Raw genomic sequence first — 20,191 nt, 5'->3', positions numbered from 1 at the left:
GCTCCACAACTTGTCCCCTAATTAAATTGGACGTTCATGAGTTGCCCACTGTATCCCGTTGCCTTTTTTCTTTGATAGTAGCCTCTACTTGTACTGAATACTGCTTTGGATTAATACTTGGCTTTGAGTAGAAGCTGGAAGGCAAGTGGGAGTGCCAAGATTTACAAGGGTAATTTTGGTATTATGAAAGAAATACTTGTTGGTATAGATTAAAGAGAATTAATTACTAAATATCTTCATCTAATCTCTTTCCCCTTTGAATAAAACATAAATATGTCCTCTTCTTCTTTACTATACTCCCACTCATGAAAACCCCAACCTTCTGTTATGTCAGGCGATGCCTACTATATAATTAGGCATTATTAATTTATCCCTCTTTTTATTTTTTTTGTGCTTCATGTTGAGTAAAAAAACCCAAGGAGGAAGATGGAGGAAAAAAAGGAAAGGAAGAGAGAAAGGGGAGGGGTGAGATGAAAATGATGAAAACATTTTTGCCTTTTGAAATTTGTGCTTTATTTGAAAAAAAAAGTGATAGTGTAGAGATATTTGGTAGGGACATTTAAAAATATGTTATAATAATACATATGTCAAACTTATTAAGACTAAAATCTTAAATCAAGAGATAATGGATTAGTACTACTCATCAAACTTATTTGAATTATAACTCATCTTATTTGAGTTTTGCACATGGACTTTACAAATGTTAGGAAACAAAAATATGATATTTCGAGACCTTATATATAGTACCTTCTCTTAATTGTGTAGGTTGTTCAAAATTCATTTAGACCTTGACTTAAAATTAACAATATCTATACAAGATGAAACATACTATTGTAAATGGTATTAAAGAAATTCATATAGACCTTAACATAAAATAAACAATATTTATATAAGATGAAATATACTATTATAAATAATATTAGAGTGAATCCTCATATTCAAGGTTTCTGAGGCCACCTTTTATCATCAATAAACTTAAAAGATAAAAAAACTTCAATAATTATGAAGGGGTGAACAATGTATACTTAGTTAAACTATAACTCTATAAATATTATCATTACTTTTATGCTAAATTATGTTTTATTTTTAAGATCGAAAAAAGTGAAATTTATCTTTCAAAGAACCAGTTTGAATAATAACCAAATATTAGACTATCAAAATCATTTGGGTTTGCCAAAATTGTTGAAGTGGAGTCGTAGGAGTTACCATTTACCAATATGTTAGGTTATCTCTAGACCAAGACTAGGGGCTTAAGGTGGGATTGAGAGTACCTCTCTACTAGGAGTGGGTTGAATATTATCCTTTGGCAGTTGTGACATTTGGGACCATGTTAAATTTTATATTTATCATGCCTCCAACTCATCCCACAGAACTTCAAATGACCAAATTTGATTTTATAATGCTTGGAATTCAAACAAAATTTGAAGTGATTAAGAAGATAAGATTAAGATTGGGGGTTGGATGGGTGGAAAAATGTGAGGATAGTTTCATCCTTTCATATATTTATTTTTGTTTAGAAATAAAAATTAGGAGGTTTGAGGGGGAAAACAAGGGGTATGTATGATTTGGTCGGTTCAATTTTGAGTATTAAAATCAAATTGAATTGATTTAATTGATTTTCATGCATTAAGAACTGAATTAATAGAACTTAAAGAGAAAAACCATCAACTCATTTTGATTTAATAACAATAATTAATTTACGTTGATTTACTTTGTTATGGTTTAACAACAAAACCGTTTTTTTATTGTTTATTTGGACCAAAATAAAAAGAAAACTCATAATTGCACATTATAGATAAAAAAAACTTAAATAATGTTATTTAATAAGTTAGTTGATACCTTATTTGTTCCATGATCCGTGGGTCTACTAGAGCTATCCACTTCAATCATTTAGCCAAGATTTTGATTGGATACCAAATCACTTCAATCAATTAGCCAAGATTTTGATTAGATACAAAATCATTGGTACTTGATCTAATGATCTTTTTATGAGGATTTTCTCTATTATTGTAGGATTCCTATTCAAGATCATTGTAGTTCATTTTTAGGCGTGTATAGGATGCACGACCACTTATAGGTGGTAGGGTAGAGTGGGTGGTGCCGCTTAGATTGCAACTAATCTTCCTAATCTCGTGGGGGCCGGGCTTAGAGCACGTGAAGCTCATTATTACCTCGTAAGGGTGTTGAGACCATAACATGTTACACGAAAGCACCGCTTTCTCTATAGTGTTGTCCCAAAGTTGCCCGCCTAGAAGAACCTCTCACTCTATAGTGTTGTCACAAATTATATTATTAAAAACTATTTCAAATTATATTATTATAACCCAATGAGAGTAACAACTAAAGTTATAGTGTATGTTAATAATACTTAGTAGATCAATCATATATATAAAAAAAGCTATGTAGATATTGTTTGGAATCATATCGGATATAAAAAGTGTGTAATAGATTAATAATATAACTAATAGATATTGTATATTATAGATGTATATAACTTCCTATTGATTTGATTTATTGTTAATTTTTTAAATAGAAATCACAGACCGAACAGATCTAGTTTGGTTTTATATTTAGAAAATCAAAATCTTTAAAATTTAATTGATTAAAAAATTTAGTTTACTTTGATCAGTTTTATAAGTTTAATTAGTTTTTTGCACACACCCTTGGGTAAAACCATCTATAAATGTCAAGAACTTGAGTGGGTCAAGTGGACCCTGCTCAAGCCATCTTGGCTTGGGTTTGGGCTTTGTCCGGCCTTTGCTAGGTCAAGGTGGGCTGTTGGTTGGGCTGGAAATTTAATTGCCAACCTAGCCTGGCTGAAGGCCCAACTTAGTTTGGTTTTCTGACTGGCCTTTTGGACCGGGAATTATAATTAATTGATTTGAAAAATATTAAAAAAAAAGAAAAAGAAAAAGTTAAACGTGGCACTCTTTTTGTTTTTTAAAATAGAAACTTCTATATTTTATATATTATATTCTTAAAAATTACTTTCTAAACCACATATTTTTTAAGGTAAGTCTCGAAGAGTTTTTGCATTTTATGTAGAAATTATTACCATTTTTGGTTGTTTTTTTTTTTTTTTAAATAGAAAGCGTAGCTGCACTCCACCTAATTAGCTGATACGGTGTTGCATACTTGCACTAACACACTATTTAAGGGGTTATAAACAGCATATCCATGATTTTTCTGAAGACAATCCTTTGCTATGGGCCTGTCTTGGTTTTGGACCAAAACTTTCAGGCTGAACGGGCCAAACTTGTGGTCAATGGCCTAAATTTAGGCCCGGTACTAATCCTCCTTTTTGGGCTACTGCCCCGTCATGTTGATTGGGCTACTTAAGAGTTTTGAGTCATCTCACTCAAGGTTTTAACTTCAAGGCACATTGGGTTGGACACCCAATTCAAAGTGTTACTGGCTTGGGTGGGCCTGGATTAGCTTTAAGGCCCAAATGAGAGTGTGGACAAGGGCTTAAGCCCAAATTCACACATTCATTTTGGATTGGACTTATCCTGATTAAACTCGAGCCCATCCAATCTGCAGCCTAATCCATCCCTATCCTAGATCTAATGATAAATATAATAACTATTTGAAAAAAATTTGTGGTACCAAATTGGCAACATATCAAACTTTTGATCTGAGTTGTTCAAAATGTATAGTAAAATATGAACCATTAAAATGAGCATGTAAATAAATGAAATCAAAATATAAAATAATGCAACCAAAATTAAAATAGTAATAAGAAAAATGTATAAAATAACGACAGTTATATAAGGTACAAAGTAATGAAGTTGTAGTTTTAAATGATATACCATTTGATTGATAGTACTTTTTTGGTATGATATTGAAAAAGTTCCTTTCAATATCATAGTCAGATCTTAATTATTCATATGACCTCAAAACTTTGGTTAGTAAAATTTTGGAATGTCTAAAACATTGTTTTAAATAATATTTTATTAGCAATTAAATTTAAAAATTATTTTTAGTAAAATTAGAAGTGGGATGTTTTCTAGAAAAATGAGTAGTAAAAGTTACAATCATATCAAATGGAATTCTATATAAAAAAAAAATGGGCAAGCTAGATACTTTTACTTAAGGTTGACGGATATGACTTATTTGTAAAGGTAGTTATTAGCTAATATATCCATTCAAGTGTGTATATATTATCAATATCTCAGCAGCTATGGGCAACTATGAAATGGCAGCTTTCTTACAATTTTTTTTTTCATGGAATCAAGCAACATTGCCTGAAAATCTTGGGTTCCCATATGTAGGTATCTATGAGACTATGAATACCTCAGACATGCTCCAGAAGCATCCCTGAATTACCCTTCTCAGACCAAAAGCAAAAGCACCAACCACAAACAATGGAAAACAAAGTACAAAAGCAAAGAAAAGAAAAAGGAAAAAGAGAAAGTTAGAAACAAAAGAAGAAACATCACTCATTGGGATTCTTCAATTCTTCTTCTGACTCTCTCACTTTAATTATCTGACTTCATTCCTTCCTTAAACTATACAAACCTTGCTTCACAAATTAGGCACCACCTCCCACTGTCAACGTCTCTAATGGCTTCTCTCTTCACCTGCAGATACATATCAGAGAGCTTGTCTTCTTCATTTGCTTATCATTTGTTTTTCCTGATTCTTACTCCTCTCATCTTTCCATTTCTCACCCTCACTGCAGCTCAAGCAAGCCTCTGCAGAACCTCCTGTGGTGGCATTCCAATCAACTACCCTTTCGGTATTGATGATGGCTGCGGCAGCCCTTACTACAGACACATCCTTGTGTGCCCGGATTCCGGCCAGCTTGAACTCAGAACCCCTTCCGGGAGGTACCCAGTTCGTAGCCTGAGCTACTCAGATCCCCACATTTTAGTTTCTGATCCTTTCATGTGGAACTGCCAAGATGGGGATGCCTTCCGCCCAACCAGGCCATTTAGTCTCGACACCAGCACCCATTTCTCCCTTTCCCCACAGAATGACTACCTCTTCTTTAACTGTAGTGAAGATGATGTGATCGTCGAACCCAAGCCGATCTTCTGCGAACGCTTCCCTGATCGGTGTGACTCGTCTTGTGACAGTGCTAGTTATCTTTGTCGGCACTTACCGGAATGTGCTTCGGCATTGGGTGGTAGTTCATGCTGCTCTTACTACCCCAAAGCCACAGAATCCCTCAGGCTGATGCTGAAGTATTGTGCAAGCTATACTAGTGTGTACTGGAGAAGCAGTGGTGGAAATCCTCCGGATGATCAGATTCCTGAGTATGGGGTTCGGGTAGATTTCGATATTCCAGTGACAACCCGATGCCTCCAGTGCCAGGATACTACGAAGGGAGGTGGAACTTGTGGATTTGATACTCAAACACAGGATTTCTTGTGCCTTTGTGAGCAAGGAAATACTACCACCTATTGTAAAGGTATGTGTCTTAGGCTTTTACTAAAGTTATGCTCACACATCCTTTGCCAAATCTGTTAGAGAATGATTCATATTTCCTTGCAAAGGATACATTAATTTTGCTCATACCCCAAATGCAGCATGCTATGGTTTCCCTTTTACTGAACATCAACAAAAGTAACTTAATTATTGAAGTATGTATCCTCAGAATTTTCGGGTTATTGATGGAACCAAACCAGTTTTAGAATTGAGAAATTTGGGGAGATGAGACTAGATTAAATAACATCTATGATCCTTTTAATGTTGCAGATCTTGTTGTTCGGCATAATAAGAGGATTGGAGTAATTGCAGGTGAAATATATATATATATATCTATATATTATTGTTCATGTTATTTAAGGGCTTGCCTATAGTATCTACTGTGATGTTGACGATCAGGACTTTGATTTTTCCAGGGACAGCAACTGCAGTTTCCTTTGCTGGGGTGGTGGGAATTGCAGCTGGGATATGGTACTTAATCAAATTGAGAAAAAAAGCACCAGTGGCTTGTGGGGTTCAGAGCAATGAGAATAGACTATTCTGAGAATAAATCTGCCAAAGCAAATCGACCACCTATATTCTTTTTCCTTTTCCCTCTCTATTTTCAACCTGTTTTTCCCACTGCAATAGGCCAGTTTGATGGCTTGATCCACACTACAATATTTCTTAGTGATCCCACTTTTTGCTTCTGTATTAATGGCAACACAATGAATAGCAGGCACATCTGGTTTTATTTTCATAGCCATGTATTGCAAAAGTCCATCAATTTTCATTTTCTGAGTTCATATATAATCCAAATTAAAATTGAATGTTTCCCATCTGTGTAGGTTAGTATTTTGAAGGGTGTTACTGGCACAATTAATTCTACAACTTGAACATGGTCTGTGAATTTGCAAATATATATATATATATAAGCACAAGTTCTTTACAACCCTTTAGTCTCATATATGGCTAAGCCAGGGGCGCCTAGCCCGACCTTTCAGATTTTCGGAAATCTCCAAGGTCATGAAAGTAAAGCTAATTAGAGAACAAAGAAGTCGTTTACAAAAGGGGTACAATGGATTACAACAAAATGTGTGGAGAAATCAACATGGTTTGCCAGCAGAACAACCCAAAGGACCCGCATCAGATGTTAAAGCAGGAACCATTGAACCATCAGCAACAGAAAATGCTTGGGATCGAGAGTAAAGCGGGGCACAGCTTCCCCATCCAGATTGAACAAAGTATGCACCATTCACAAATTTATCCTTAGAGGACCTCCATTTCCAATTCTTCCAACCACTTTTAACCTCTCTCTTGGTAACCTGTCATACAAGAATCTATCAATGCACAATACAAATACAATGCTAAAACTCTGAAACATCCAATACCGTCCTATAATTGGAAAATCATTTTTATCGTTGTACTTTATCATTGTACCTCTTTGGTGTTGGCATTGTCAGGAGCAGTAAAGTGGTTCCCTTCGCTTAAGATGGTTGGATTAGCACTCCCACCAATGGCATACATCTCCCATTCATCATACTTGTTGTTGGCAAGGTGGGCATAGCCAAATCTAACCCTGCAAATATACTAATCAAACTGAGATACATTTGATCTAAGTTCGTGGAAATTATCGGCAGTTGAATAGTCTCCCTTACCTTGGCATCCTTTGAACTAGACCAGTGCCAAAATGGTTGAAGGCGACTGTAACACTCATGACTTTATCTGCAGTGAAGTGATCATCGTGCCCAAACAGCATTACCTATATATATACATAAATGCACTTAGATTAAGCTACCCTATAGCAATATCCAATTGCATACTAGTTGGAACTAGGAAAATTCCTTTCTTTTACATACTTTATCATGGTGAGAGAAGTAGTTGTTAGAAATGGTGATAGCAGTAGACGCATGAATAACATCGATAAGGCCATCGGTGCAGCTAGCGAGATAGCAATGGTCAATCCAAACATGCGAAGAAGTGAATATACTGATCGCATCGCCATCAGAGCCGAGGCGATGACCAACGTGCATCGTAGTACTCCTAACAAGGCCAGACTTCCCAGGCTTACAGTCATGAATACTAATCCCATGTATAATAACATGGCTCACACCTTGTATAGTGATGCACGGCCCGTAAGCAATCTCCACCTTCGCTCCCCTCCCATCAATAGTCTTGAAACTATTCATAATCAACTCATTTTTCAGCGTAATCACCATGTCCTTAGCAAAAACGATCCAAAGCGGCTTAGTCTGAATTACACCATAACGAAGTGTGCCTGGTTTGGGATTCACCGGATCATCAGAAGGGGTAGTGACTACATACATGGCGCCATACTTTCCTCCCATTGCGCCTTTACCAAAGCCTACAGCGCAGTCAGCCAAGGCGCGGCGATTAGAGGCCCAATTGGCCTTTCTGCGCCAGCAAGAGTCTATTGGGTTCATGACTTTTTTAGTGGACGACTTAGAACTGCTAGGCATATAGCTTGTGAACGTTTGAGGGGTGTAGTCTAGTGATGAGTAAGCCTGTAAAGTTGAAGCGTAGTAGGCTAGAGTGCAGGAAAGCACTAGGAAAAGTGCTGTGTAGGCCATGGCTTTGGGGAGGGAGGAATGGAGGGAGAGGAATAAATAGGAGCGTCTAAGTCAATATGGAGGTGGTGCCCACGACTTTGAGACTTTTTCTAGTGTTGAAGTCAGCTCTGTTGGAGGAGTAGGATTTTGGGGATGGATATTAGACGTGGTGGCACGAGTCCTTGGGCTTGTGGAGGTGGCAATTGTAGGCGTTGAAGCTTTAGGAATGGAGAATTTGTTTAGTATTTTACCTTAATTACTATATTCTAGGATGATGGGTGTTCAATGGATTTGGTGGGGGTTGGTCGGAGAATAAAACATGGTATGAGTAGAAAAAAAAAAAAATTTAGTGTGGGAGAATAGCAGCGGCTTCACTCAAATTAAGCTTAAAAAAATATATTAAAAAAAAATAATTTTATCATATTTGGTTATATAAAAAAAAATATTAAAATTTTTTAAATATAATTAAAACTAGTTAGAAACTTATGCATACTTAAATTATCTAATTTTTATATTTATGAGTTAAAATAAGTGAGATAAATTTAAAATAACAAATAAAAATAATTTATTGACTTTAAATTTATTTTTTATTTTTTTCATTTGTTATTTCCTTCTATTTTTTTTCTTTATTTTCTCTCAAATTTTCTGAAAATCAAATGTAACCTAAGGTTATGCTTGAAAAGTAGTGAGGAAAAAAAATGTGGAGAAAAATGAGTTTCTAATATTTAATTTTAATATAAAAAATATTAAAGGAAATCAAATATAATTAAAATGAGTAAAATTTTTATATATTTTAAAATTATCTAACCTTTACATGTAAGAGTTAAATAAGTAAAACAAGATTGAAGTTGGATATAAAAATATTTTATTGACTTTAATTTTATTTTCACTTTTTCTTTACTTTTATTTTTTTCTTTACATTTTCCTTCATACTTTCCGGGGATTAAACATGTCTGAAAAAAAAAAATTTCCTTGTAAATGTTTTTGGTACTAGAATGTAAGGTGTGAAGAAAGTGATAAGAAGTAGAAATTATGCCATCTAAGTATGTATCATTATAAGAAAAATGTGATCAAAAGTAAATCTCAACAATATGATCATATAAATAAAACTTTGTTATCTGCCTCTTTAGAACTTTGTCATCTACTTGAAAACTTTTTTTATTTTTCGAAGTTCTTCATTGTTTTAAGGAACAAAATTTTGTTTGAGAACTTAAACATAAAAATAGTTTTCTCAATTTATTTTTTTTATAAAAATATTATACACTTATGTACATATGTAAAAATTTCATAATATATATAAACATCTTAAATTTGTTTTAAAAAAAGGGAAAATCATCTAACCATATACCAACTACAAAAAATATAAGATTTTAGAACTTTACTTTTTTCTTTTTAATTTTGGTATAAAATGGAAAAAAATATTGTCTATTCATACACTCCAATAGTGCTTTCAAATTTGTTCCACAATTACCCTCAAAAGTAAATGACAAAGTACACATCAATTTAATACCATCTATTAACAAGTACATGTGTAATTTATTTTTATTATTTTTCTCTTATCAATATATCTCCCTTACCTCTTGTCGCGTTTCCACTTTTTTTTTTTTTCCCTCCATTGCTGCCATAATCCATTGTCACCTATTATAGTTTTTATTATTATTTTTCTTTTTTTCCTTCATATTCTTTTTAATATGCTCATGCATTTTCTTATAAAACTTCTTTAATTTTAATTTATTTTTACTTTCTAATTTGTCTATATTTATTGATTTTAATTATTTTTTGACATATTAAACTTAAATAGATAATATATAATAAATAATTAATATAACAAATTAAATTAAAACAAAATATATAATGGAAAAAAATGAAAATATTATCCCACAAATAATAGTGATTTTAAATATTAATTATAATAATACATTTTATAAATTAAGGTTTAAATTTAAAAATTCCATTTTATTATTTAGAAGTTTATGATATAAGATTTTTTATATTAATACTAAACAAAATATTTATTTATTTTGTAAATTCTATCACATGCAAAAGTAAAAATATCATTGTAATACTATTTTATTATTTACATTATTTTTCTTTTAATTTTTATTTTAAAATTATTATATCAAAATCACAATAAGTGATGGTACTTTTATTTCTTTAGGGATCTTTAGGAAGTAATTAGAAGTCGTTCCCTACTCCGAAACAAACTTTGGAACCCTAGGTACATCCTTAAGAAAATTTGGTACATCGTTAAGAAATTTTGATACATCCAATCCTCCGGCTATCGAGACCCCTATCTATATTCCCATGGTCCATATTATCATTTGAGGACCTTTAGGTAGTGATTGAAGGTCATTCAACACATTGGAACTAACGTTGGCACTCTTGGTATATCATTTATAAAATTTGGTACATCCTTAAAAATATTTAATACATACTTGAGCTATTGAAACCTCTATCTTATTACCCATGGTCCGTTTATTCCTTTAAGGATATTTGGGAAGTGATTGGAGATCGTTCCTTACTTCGAAATGGACTTTGGAACCCTAGGTACATCATTAAGAAAATTTGATACATTCAATCCTTGAGCTAACGGAACACTTATCTCCATTTCCATAGTCTATTTCTTCCTTTGGAGACCCTCAGGAAGTTATTGAAGGTTGTTTCCCACCTCATAACGAACTTTGACAACATTGGTATATCATTTACAAAATTTGGTACATCCTTTCCGAGGTGGGGATTGACCCCCAATCACTTCCTTATGGGTTCCAAGATGAAATCATGAACCATTCATGTTCAGATGGGGGTCCCGGAAACAATAGGATCGGATGTACCAAATTTAATGAAGGATGTACCAAATTTTGTGAAGGACGTACCAAGGGTTCCAAAGTGCGTTCTGAGGTGAGGATTGTCCCCTAATCATTTCCTTATTGGTTCCAAGATGAAATCATGGACCATCCATGTTCAGATGGGGAACCTGGAAGCAATAGGATCAGATGTACCAAATTTAATGAAGGATGTACCAAATTTTGTGAAGGATGTACCAAGTGTTCCAAAGTGCATTCTGAGGTAGGGATCGACCCCCAATCACTTTCTTATGGGTTCCAAAATGAAATCATGGACCATCCATGTTCGAATGGGGGTCCTGGAAGCGATAGGATCGGATATACCAAATTTAATGAAGGATGTACCAAATTTTGTGAAGGATGTACCAACCAAAGTGCGTTTTGAGGTAGGGATCAACCCCCAATCACTTTCTTATCGGTTTCTAAATGAAATTATGGACCATCCATGTTCATATGGGGGTCTCGGAAGCGATAGGATCAGATGTACCAAATTTAATGAAGGATGTACCAAATTTTGTGAAGAATGTACCAAGGGTTCCAAAGTGAGTTTCGAGGTGGGGATCGACCCCCAATCACTTTCTTATGGGTTTATAAATGAAATTATGGGTCATCCATGTTCAGATGGGGGTCCCAAAAGCGATAGGATCGGATGTACCAAATTTAATGAAGGATGTACCAAATTTTGGGAATGATATACCAAATTTTGGGAATGACGTACTAAGGGTTCCAAAGTGTGTTCCGAGGTGGGGATCAGCCCCCAAACACTTCCTTATGGGTTCCAAAATGAAATTATGAACCATCCATGTTCAGATGAGGGTCCCAGAAGCAATAGGATTGAATGTGCCAAATTTAATGAAGGATGTACCAAATTTTGTGAAGGATTTACCAAGGGTTCCAAAGTGTGTTTCAAGGTGGGGATCAGCCCCCAAACACTTATGAGTTTCTAAATGAAATTACGAACAATCCATGTTTAGATGAGGGTTTTAAAAGTGATAGGATCGGATGTACCAAATTTAACGAAGGATGTACCAAATTTAATGAAGGATGTACAAAATTTAATGAAGGATGTACCAAATTTTGTGAATGATTTACCAAGGGTTCCAAAGTGCGTTTCGAGGTGGGGACCGACCCCCAATCACTTTCTTATGGGTTTCTAAATGAAATTATGGACCATCCATGTTTAGATGGGGGTCTTGGAAGTGATAATTTCCTGTAATGAGCTAAATAAAAAAAGTAGTTAAAAAAAAATATATAAAATAAAATGATAATATAGATTTAAAATAAAAAATAAAAAATAAACAATTTTTTTTTTTTTAAATGTTAAATATTTTTTTTAAAAAATTCTTTAAAAAAAATCTATGATTTTAAATCAACAAGCAATTATTTCCATCGCTTATTTCATATGAATGTCAAGGGCCAACCTTTCAAGCTATCAACATGCCTCCATTTGCCTTATTGCCCAACCCACACCTCAAATCTAGTCATCCTAAAGGCATGCCTCTGATAGAGAGTCATGCCTATTTTTTTTCCTATTGCACATAACTTAACAAAAATAAGTTTTTCACCCACATTCATGTGTCTTCCATGAAGGTTGTGCTCTTGGCTAGTGCACATAGCCTACCAATATAATGGCTTCAACAATAGGCATGCCTCTAAAATCAAAGGTGTGTCATTAGTTTGCATACTACATATAGTATACCAAAATAATGTTATCATACCCATGGACTTGCCTATGCAATGAAGGGTGCACCCCTACTTTGCCTTCTGCATGTAGCATAGTAATATAATATCATTCACACATAGACATGCCTTTTAAATGGAAAGAGCGCCCCTAGATTGCCTTCTACACATAACATACCAAACTAATGTTATTGTATAAAAACATTTCCATTGATTTTAAGGGTACAATGTAAATGTTTGAATGCCTTCCCAAGGTGTTAATGGGTCAACCTCCCTTTTATCGACTCCTCACATAACATGAAGTCAATCCCCACCTCAACGATTAGGCACACCTTCACAAAATTTGGTACATCCTTCATTAAATTTGGTACATTCGATCTTATCGCTTCCGGGACCCCCATCTGAACATGAATGGTCCATAATTTCATTTAGAAACCCATAAGAGAGTGATTAGGGGTCGATCCCCATCTCGAAACGCACTTTGAAACCCTTGGTACATCCTTCACAAAATTTAGTATATCCTTCATTAAGTTTTGTACATCCTTCATTAAATTTAGTACATTCGATCCTATAGCTTCTGGAACTCCCATCTGAATATGGATAGTCCATAATTTCATTTTGAAACCTATAAGAAAGTGTTTGGTGGTCGATCCCCATCTCGGAACGCACTTTAGAACCCTCGATACATTCTTTACAAAATTTGGTGCATCTAATCCTATCGCTTCCGAGACCCCCATCTGAACATGGATGGTCCATAATTTCATTTAGAAACCCATAAGAAAGTGATTGGGGGGCAATCCCACCTCGAAATGCACTTTGGAACCTTTGGTACATCATTCATTAAATTTGGTACATCCGATCCTATCGCTTCCGAGACCCCCATTCAAACATGGATGACCCATGATTTCATTTTGGAACCCATAAGAAAGTAATTGGGGGCCGATCCCCACCTTGAAACCCACTTTGGAACCCTTGGTACATCCTTCACAAAATTTGATACATTCTTCATTAAATTTGGTACATCCGATCCTATTGCTTCTGGGTTCCCCATCTGAATATGGATGGTCTATGATTTCATTTTGGAACCAATAAGGAAGTGATTGGGGGTCGATCCCCACCTCGGAATGCACTTTGGAACGCTTGGTGCATCTTTTACAAAATTTGGTAAATCATTCATTAAATTTGATACATCCGATCCTATTATTTTTGGGTCCCCCATTTAAACATGGATAAAACATAATTTCATTTTGGAACCCATAAGGAAGTGATTGGGAGTCGATCCCCACCTTAGAATGCACTTTGGAACCCTTGGTACATCCTTAAAAAATTTTGGTACATCCTTCATAATGTACCAAATTTTGTGAAGGATGTACCAAATTTTGTAAATGATGTACCCATGTTGCCAAAGTCCGTTATGAAGTGGGGAACGACCTTCAATAACTTCCTGAGGGTCTCCAAAGGAAGAAATGAATTATGAAAATCAAGATAAGTGTTCCGTTAGCTCAAGGATTGGATGTATCAAATTTTCTTAATGATGTACCTAGGGTTCCAAAGTACATTTCGGAGTAGGGAACGATCTCCAATCACTTCCCAAAGATTCCTAAAGGAATAAATGGACCATGGGTAATAAGATAGAAGTTTCAATAGCTCAAGTATGTATAAAATATTTTTAAGGATGTACCAAATTTTGTAAAAGATGTACTAAGAGTGCCAAAGTTCTTTCTAATGTGGGGAATGACCTCCAATCACTACCTAAGGGTCCTCAAAGAATAATATGGACCATGGGAAGATAGATAGGGGTCTCGATAACCCGAGGATTGGATGTATCAAAAATTTTTAACGATGTACCAAATTTCCTTAAGGATGTACATAGGGTTTAAAAGTTCGTTTCAGAGTAGGGAACGACCTCTAATTACTTCCTAAAGATCCCTAAAGAAATAAACGAACCATGGGTAATAATATAGAGGTCTTGGTAGCTCATGGATTGGATGTACAAAATTGTTTTAAGGATGTGTCAAATTTTATGAAATATGTACCAAATTTTATAAGCGATGTACCAAATTGTCTTTAGGATGTACATTGGGTTCCAATGTCCGTTTTAGGGTGGGGAATAACCTTTAATTCTTTCTCAAGGGTCCCTAAAGGAATATATGAACCATGAAAATGAAAATAGGGGTCTTGGTTCCTCTAAGAATGGATATACCTAGGATCCCAAAGTTCTTTTTGGGGTGGACAAAGACCTCCAATTACTTATCAAGGGTTCCAAAGGAATATTTACACCATGATAAGTATGATAGTGTTTCTGGTTTTCCTAAGCATTAATTTACCTTCTTTTTTTAAGGATGTACCTATTTTTTATGAAATTAATATAAAAGGTTAAATACAATTTTTTATGAAAAATATATTTTCTTTTAATTAAAAATTAAAGATTTTAACAAAAAAAAAAAGTTAGATTCACAATCAATTTAAAATCATAAGAAAAATTATAAAAGCATCATCACTTATTGTGATTTTGATATGATAAATTTAAAATGAAAATTAAAAGAAAAATAATGTAAATAATAAAATAATATTACAATGATATTTTTACTTTTACATATGATAGAATTTACAAAATAAATAAATCTTTTGTTTAGTATTAATATAAAAAATCTTATATCATAAACTTCTAAATAATAAAATGGAATTTTTAAATTTAAACCTTAATTTATAAAATGTATTATTATAATTAATATTTAAAATCATTATTATTTGTGTGGTAACATTTTCATTTTTGTCCATTATATATTTTGTTTTTCTTTAATTTGTTATATTATTTATTTATTATATATTATCATTTTAAGTTTAATATGTCAAAAAATAATTAAAATCAATAAATATAGAAAAATTAGAGAGTAAAAATAAATAAAAATTAAAGAAGTTTTATGAGAAAATGTACGAGCATATTAAAGAGAATATAAAGAAAAAAAATAAAAATAATAATAAAAACTATAATATGTGACAATGGATTATGGTGGCCTGAGAAAAAAAAAAAGTGAAATGGGACAAGTGGTAAGGGAGATATATTGATGTGAGAAAAAAAAATGACACATGTACTTGTTAACATGTGATATTAAATTGGTGTATACTTTGTCATTTACTTTTAAAGGTAATTATGAAACAAATTTGAAAATATTATTGGAGTGCATGAATAGACAATATTTTTTCCCATTTTACACCAAAATTAAAAAGAAAAAAGTAAAGTTTTAAAATATCATATTTTTTGTAGTTGGTGTATGGTTAGATGATTTCCAAAAAAAAAAATATATATGTTTTCAAAATAGTTTTTTGTCAAAAGTTTGTTAAATATGTTTGTAGAATAAAATAAAAAAATGACTGCTTATTTCAATGAATACAAAATTATTTTTAGGTTACGTGGTGATAGCCATAGGTATAGGTCTCAATGAGCTTTCTCAAGATTATTATGAATATTTGGGTTTTAGTTCAAATAAGCTTTATATATATTATTGATCCATCATTACCTAAGATCTTCAAGTACCCCTATGTTAATGAGCTAGTAACCTAACATGAAAATTGAGCTAGCCTTGATGGTTGGTTTATGTTATGGGCTAATCATTACCTAAAAGCTTAAGTTAATTAGAGCTGATTTAGAATAATTTTATGCCTTTTTTTTAGTTAGAAGGTGAAACCTAAGTTAAGTAATAATTTTCAAAAATAATATTGATATTATAAAAACCTTATTAAACATAAAATATTTTTTTTATATAAATTAAAATAAAACTTTTAATGGAGATAACATTTTTCAAGCTTTTACTTTAAATTTTTTTATATGATAAACTTTTTTAATAAAATTATCTAAATAAGTATAAAAGTTCTTACTAATTAAGCTTAAAAGAAGGGTATTTGAGAATAAGATTAGGCTTTGTGTGGATTAATTTATAAGAAACCAAAGTTGTTCTTAAAGCTCCATAATTTCTTTTGCATGACTAATTTTGTTAGAAGGGTTTATGACTTTAAAATAAAAATTTTAAAAATATTACTTACATTAAAAACTTTACTTTTACTTATTTGAAGTTATTTTATGTATCATTTAAAATTTGGAATTAATTAGTTAAAAGGAATTAAATGATTATCATATTTGTGAATCTAATATTTTATTACGTTTTTTTTGAAGTGTAATTTATTTTTAACATAAATGTTTTTAATTATTTGAAATATTTATATATAGATTTCAAAAGAAAGAATTGTTCTGATAAGAAAAAATGAAGGTATTTTTATCAAAATGAGATCAAAAAATTATTAAGGATTAAATTTTTAAAATTGAGTTTTTAATGACTCTTTTAATCAAATAACTTTAAAATTTAAAATTTTTTGTTTTGATTTCAATTTTTGATTGAGAGTGTAGTTGATAATGATTTTTAAAAGTATTTATAACATCTTTAATATTTAAAAAATAAAAGTTTTTAAGTGTTAAAAAAATTAGAAACATTTTATAAAATTATTTTTAAACACGCTCTAAAACTATATAAAAAAAATTGTTTTTATTAAAAATGTTGCCATTTAGCTAAAAAAAAAACCAAATAAGGTGCAAGTTTTACTAATTATAGGTTGCAACGTGTATTTTGATTAAGAAATAATACCCAAAATGTTAGCACACACAAATCCACTATAATAAAAAAAGGTAAAATGCAATTAAGGAAACACGAGGTCCACCATTATAAAAGGAGACTCGGATTCATAGAAATTAATCGCAACAATAAAGAAAAAGGGTCACAACTATAGAGGGCCACAACACCAATAATTCTCATTATGCTGCAGCATGCCCACTTCTCCAAATGCATTGCGCCTTCTCACTCTTTTCCCAAAGTGGCTGATCCTCATCACCCACAAACAAAGAAAATGCCCCCCATAACTTTATATGTTCCCACTTTTTTAGACCTCCCAAATGATGACCAACCAGATGTTATGTTCCATGACATATCCTTGAGATCATCTAAACCACATATTTTCTCAATTATTTCACTTTTACATTATAGCAATAAAAGATATATTTTCGATATCATAATGTAAAAATATCATCCATCATATGATGTCACACATGTAAAAGGTTTCATCGATCTGTATCTCAATTTTATTACTTTATATATTATATATTATTTTATTATTTTATTATTTTATATCTTCATCTCTTAATTTAAAATTTTAATATTTATTATATGCTTTAACTTGTCGGGAGAAAAGGTTTGATATCCCACTTAGTAGATTTTTTTTCCATTTTTTATAACCTAAAGTTAGATAAAGCAATTGGGCCTTCGTATTTTATAAGTATTATTTTTAGTCAGTCAATATGAATTTTGACAAGAATGGAATTGGAGCGACGCCACGGGCGAAGTCAGCAAGGCCTTTTAATCAAAATGATGCTAATAGAGAGTGTAACACGGTGATCGGGTCAAGGTCTCTTCACAATTCAATGAATTCATACGGCAAAAACACCTGAAATTTGTAACCACGTTATTGGGCATCTGCAATTATTTTTACTTTTTGATCGTGCCAAACTCTGGGACTACTCGCCAACAAATTCTTCGCTAATGCCAATTCTACGGTCTTCTTTTAATAAAACTAAAGGAAAAAAAAGATGATAATTGAAATTGAACTTCTTAGTCTTCGTGGGGATATATTTTTTATTTTTTATTTTTAAAATTGAAAAATAGTAATAAAGGACATGTATCACCACGATTTTTAAGAATAATTTTTTTAATGTAGAATTAAAAAAAGAAAAAAGAAAAATAGGTTTGATGACCTAAAAACTTTTTTTTTTGTTTTTTGTTTTTAAATAAAAAAATAAGATGTGTTTAGATAACATCTTTTAATTGTTTTAAGTTATTTTTATTTATTTTTTTAGAGCTATTTTGAAAAATAACTATACAAATATGTAAAATAATTAAATATAAAATTATTTTAAAAACATATTTAATAATATTAAAAACATTTTATATTTCTAAACAAACTATTATTTTACAAAAAATCATATAATAATTTTTAAAAACTATTTTTCAGAACCGTTTTTAAAAATAGTTACAAATTTGAGGTGCTTTTTTGATACTACCATTACGAAAAAAGCTTTCCCTCAAACTTTAAGTAACAATTTAAAAAAAAACTATAGTAAAAAACTATTTTTTTAAAATTGTTTTTAAAAATAGTAAAAAAAATTTATATAAAAAGTAAAATCTCTTGTAAAAAAATATAAACTTATCTTATAGGTTTAAACACCACTTTTAAAAATTTTAAATTTGATATAGTAATATCTCAATTTTATTTTTAAAATGGTTTTTAAAACTATTATTATTATTTTTCAATACAATACTCTTAGAATTCTTATATTTTATGCAAAAGTTATAGGATTATTTTATGATTTTAAAAATAAAAAAGTACATCTAAACTAACATTAATTTATCTTAAAACATCCCAAATTGTTTGAAAATATGTTTGTACAACCCTATCTTTCATGTACAACTATTATAGAAAGATATATATAGCTATGTTAATGGCTTACATTCGAACTTAATAAATTGGACAAACCCCTCAATTTGAGAGATAAATATAGGATGGTGAGGTTAGAATACATGATCTTCCGTCAAACAAGGCTGATATAATACTATGTTGGACAAAAGATATGTTTTGTTGATTGTTGTGAGAACAAAAGGGAGTTTATATTTACATGATCAAAGAGTATCAAAGAATCCATAAAAAAATGAAAAATACATGGATGGGGCGAGCCCATCAAATGGTGATGGCTTCTTCTCTACACAGTTACAGATTCCGCAAATACAAAATTTGTCCAAGCATAGCTCGGCTTTCTTTGAGTCTCTACGCGTAGCTGTAGCTGCACATCCCAAACGCACAAAAATCCCCTTCCTGGCAGCTATTCCCGCAGCCCCCGCAATGGTTCTTGTTGGCAGACGGGTTGACGCACCGCCCATTGCAGCAAATCTCAGAGAACTTGCACCTCTTCCCACACGCCCCACAGTTAAGCTTGTCCACCTTCACATTCACACACTTCTTGTTGCAGCAGAGGTTATCTCGAGTGCTGCTTCCCTTGGACTCGCATGCTTTAGGATACTTGTCGCATGTCAGCCTGGCTCGCTGCTCCAGAAACCGGCTAGCCCCCCGAAGCGACACCGGTTTCTTACTCTCTGCAGGCTCAGTATTTTCAGCTTTAACACTACTGCTGTTATCTGGGTCTTCAAAGAAGGTCTCCTCCTCTTCATCTGATGTTGCTGAGTTTATAGCAGCCAAAGCCAAGACCACGGTCAGCATGAAAATTGTGCTTAGGGTACTCATGTTTTTCAATTTTTTGAGAGAATTGAGAGAGATCTAGAGAGAGAGAGAGGGGGGAGGGGGGAGAGAGAGAGAGAGTTGAGATGGAGAAGAAAAGAAGAAGAGATGGGTGGGAGGGAGAGGGAAAATGTGAATGGTTGAGGGTGGAGGGTGGAGGGTGGAGAGTATTTATAGGGAGAATGGAAGTGGGTGACGAGGCTATATGGGTAAAATATGACAAAAGATGGTGTAGTGGAGTGGTCTAACTCCACGGCCTACAATGTGATTGAAGGAGAGTCGGAGACCAAAGTTTGGCTTTCAAGTAAATTTAATGCTCAAAAGATTTGGAGAATGATGGAGAATTCAAGTGGC

General features: G+C 32.5%; 3 protein-coding genes across 3 annotated transcripts; 1 reads left to right on the top strand and 2 right to left on the bottom strand.

Annotated features, from left to right (window-relative positions):
* Nucleotides 1-4,496: 4,496 nt before the first annotated feature.
* Nucleotides 4,497-6,171, top strand: LOC100250418 (uncharacterized). Its single transcript, XM_002263548.4, has 3 exons — nucleotides 4,497-5,413; nucleotides 5,701-5,742; nucleotides 5,847-6,171. Exons 1-3 carry the CDS (start codon nucleotides 4,564-4,566, stop codon nucleotides 5,972-5,974), a joined length of 1,020 nt encoding a protein of 339 aa, XP_002263584.1. The 5' UTR covers nucleotides 4,497-4,563; the 3' UTR covers nucleotides 5,975-6,171.
* Nucleotides 6,172-6,515: 344 nt separating this feature from the next.
* Nucleotides 6,516-8,000, bottom strand: LOC100245293 (probable pectate lyase 16-like). The gene is made up of 4 exons (XM_002263579.4): nucleotides 7,269-8,000; nucleotides 7,068-7,171; nucleotides 6,850-6,988; nucleotides 6,516-6,734 (listed from the first exon to the last, which is right to left on the bottom strand). Exons 1-4 carry the CDS (start codon nucleotides 7,998-8,000, stop codon nucleotides 6,516-6,518), a joined length of 1,194 nt encoding a protein of 397 aa, XP_002263615.4.
* An 11,152-nt stretch (nucleotides 8,001-19,152) lies between these two features.
* On the bottom strand, nucleotides 19,153-19,939 carry LOC100267596 (stigma-specific STIG1-like protein 3). The gene has a single exon (XM_002263620.4). The coding sequence runs from the start codon at nucleotides 19,841-19,843 to the stop codon at nucleotides 19,370-19,372; it is 474 nt and encodes a 157-aa protein (XP_002263656.1). The 5' UTR covers nucleotides 19,844-19,939; the 3' UTR covers nucleotides 19,153-19,369.
* Nucleotides 19,940-20,191: the final 252 nt, after the last annotated feature.

This window comes from Vitis vinifera, chromosome 10 (assembly GCF_030704535.1).
Source record: "Vitis vinifera cultivar Pinot Noir 40024 chromosome 10, ASM3070453v1".
Classification (NCBI taxonomy): Eukaryota; Viridiplantae; Streptophyta; class Magnoliopsida; order Vitales; family Vitaceae; genus Vitis; species Vitis vinifera.
Note: the sequence above shows the minus strand (reverse complement) of the source record. Positions and strands in the feature narration are given on the sequence as shown.

Bases quoted from the DNA above. Each gene is read 5' to 3' on its own strand.
- LOC100245293 (XM_002263579.4), bottom strand. From the start codon at position 8,000: ATGGCCTACACAGCACTTTTCCTAGTGCTTTCCTGCACTCTAGCCTAC. The intron at 6,989-7,067 runs GTAAGGGAGACT...GTATATTTGCAG, and splicing joins CTAGTTCAAAGGATGCCAAG to GGTTAGATTTGGCTATGCCC. The intron at 6,735-6,849 runs GTACAATGATAA...CTTGTATGACAG, and splicing joins ACAATGCCAACACCAAAGAG to GTTACCAAGAGAGAGGTTAA.
- LOC100267596 (XM_002263620.4), bottom strand. From the start codon at position 19,843: ATGAGTACCCTAAGCACAATTTTCATGCTGACCGTGGTCTTGGCTTTG.
- LOC100250418 (XM_002263548.4), top strand. From the start codon at position 4,564: ATGGCTTCTCTCTTCACCTGCAGATACATATCAGAGAGCTTGTCTTCT. The intron at 5,414-5,700 runs GTATGTGTCTTA...TTAATGTTGCAG, and splicing joins TACTACCACCTATTGTAAAG to ATCTTGTTGTTCGGCATAAT. The intron at 5,743-5,846 runs GTGAAATATATA...TGATTTTTCCAG, and splicing joins GAGGATTGGAGTAATTGCAG to GGACAGCAACTGCAGTTTCC.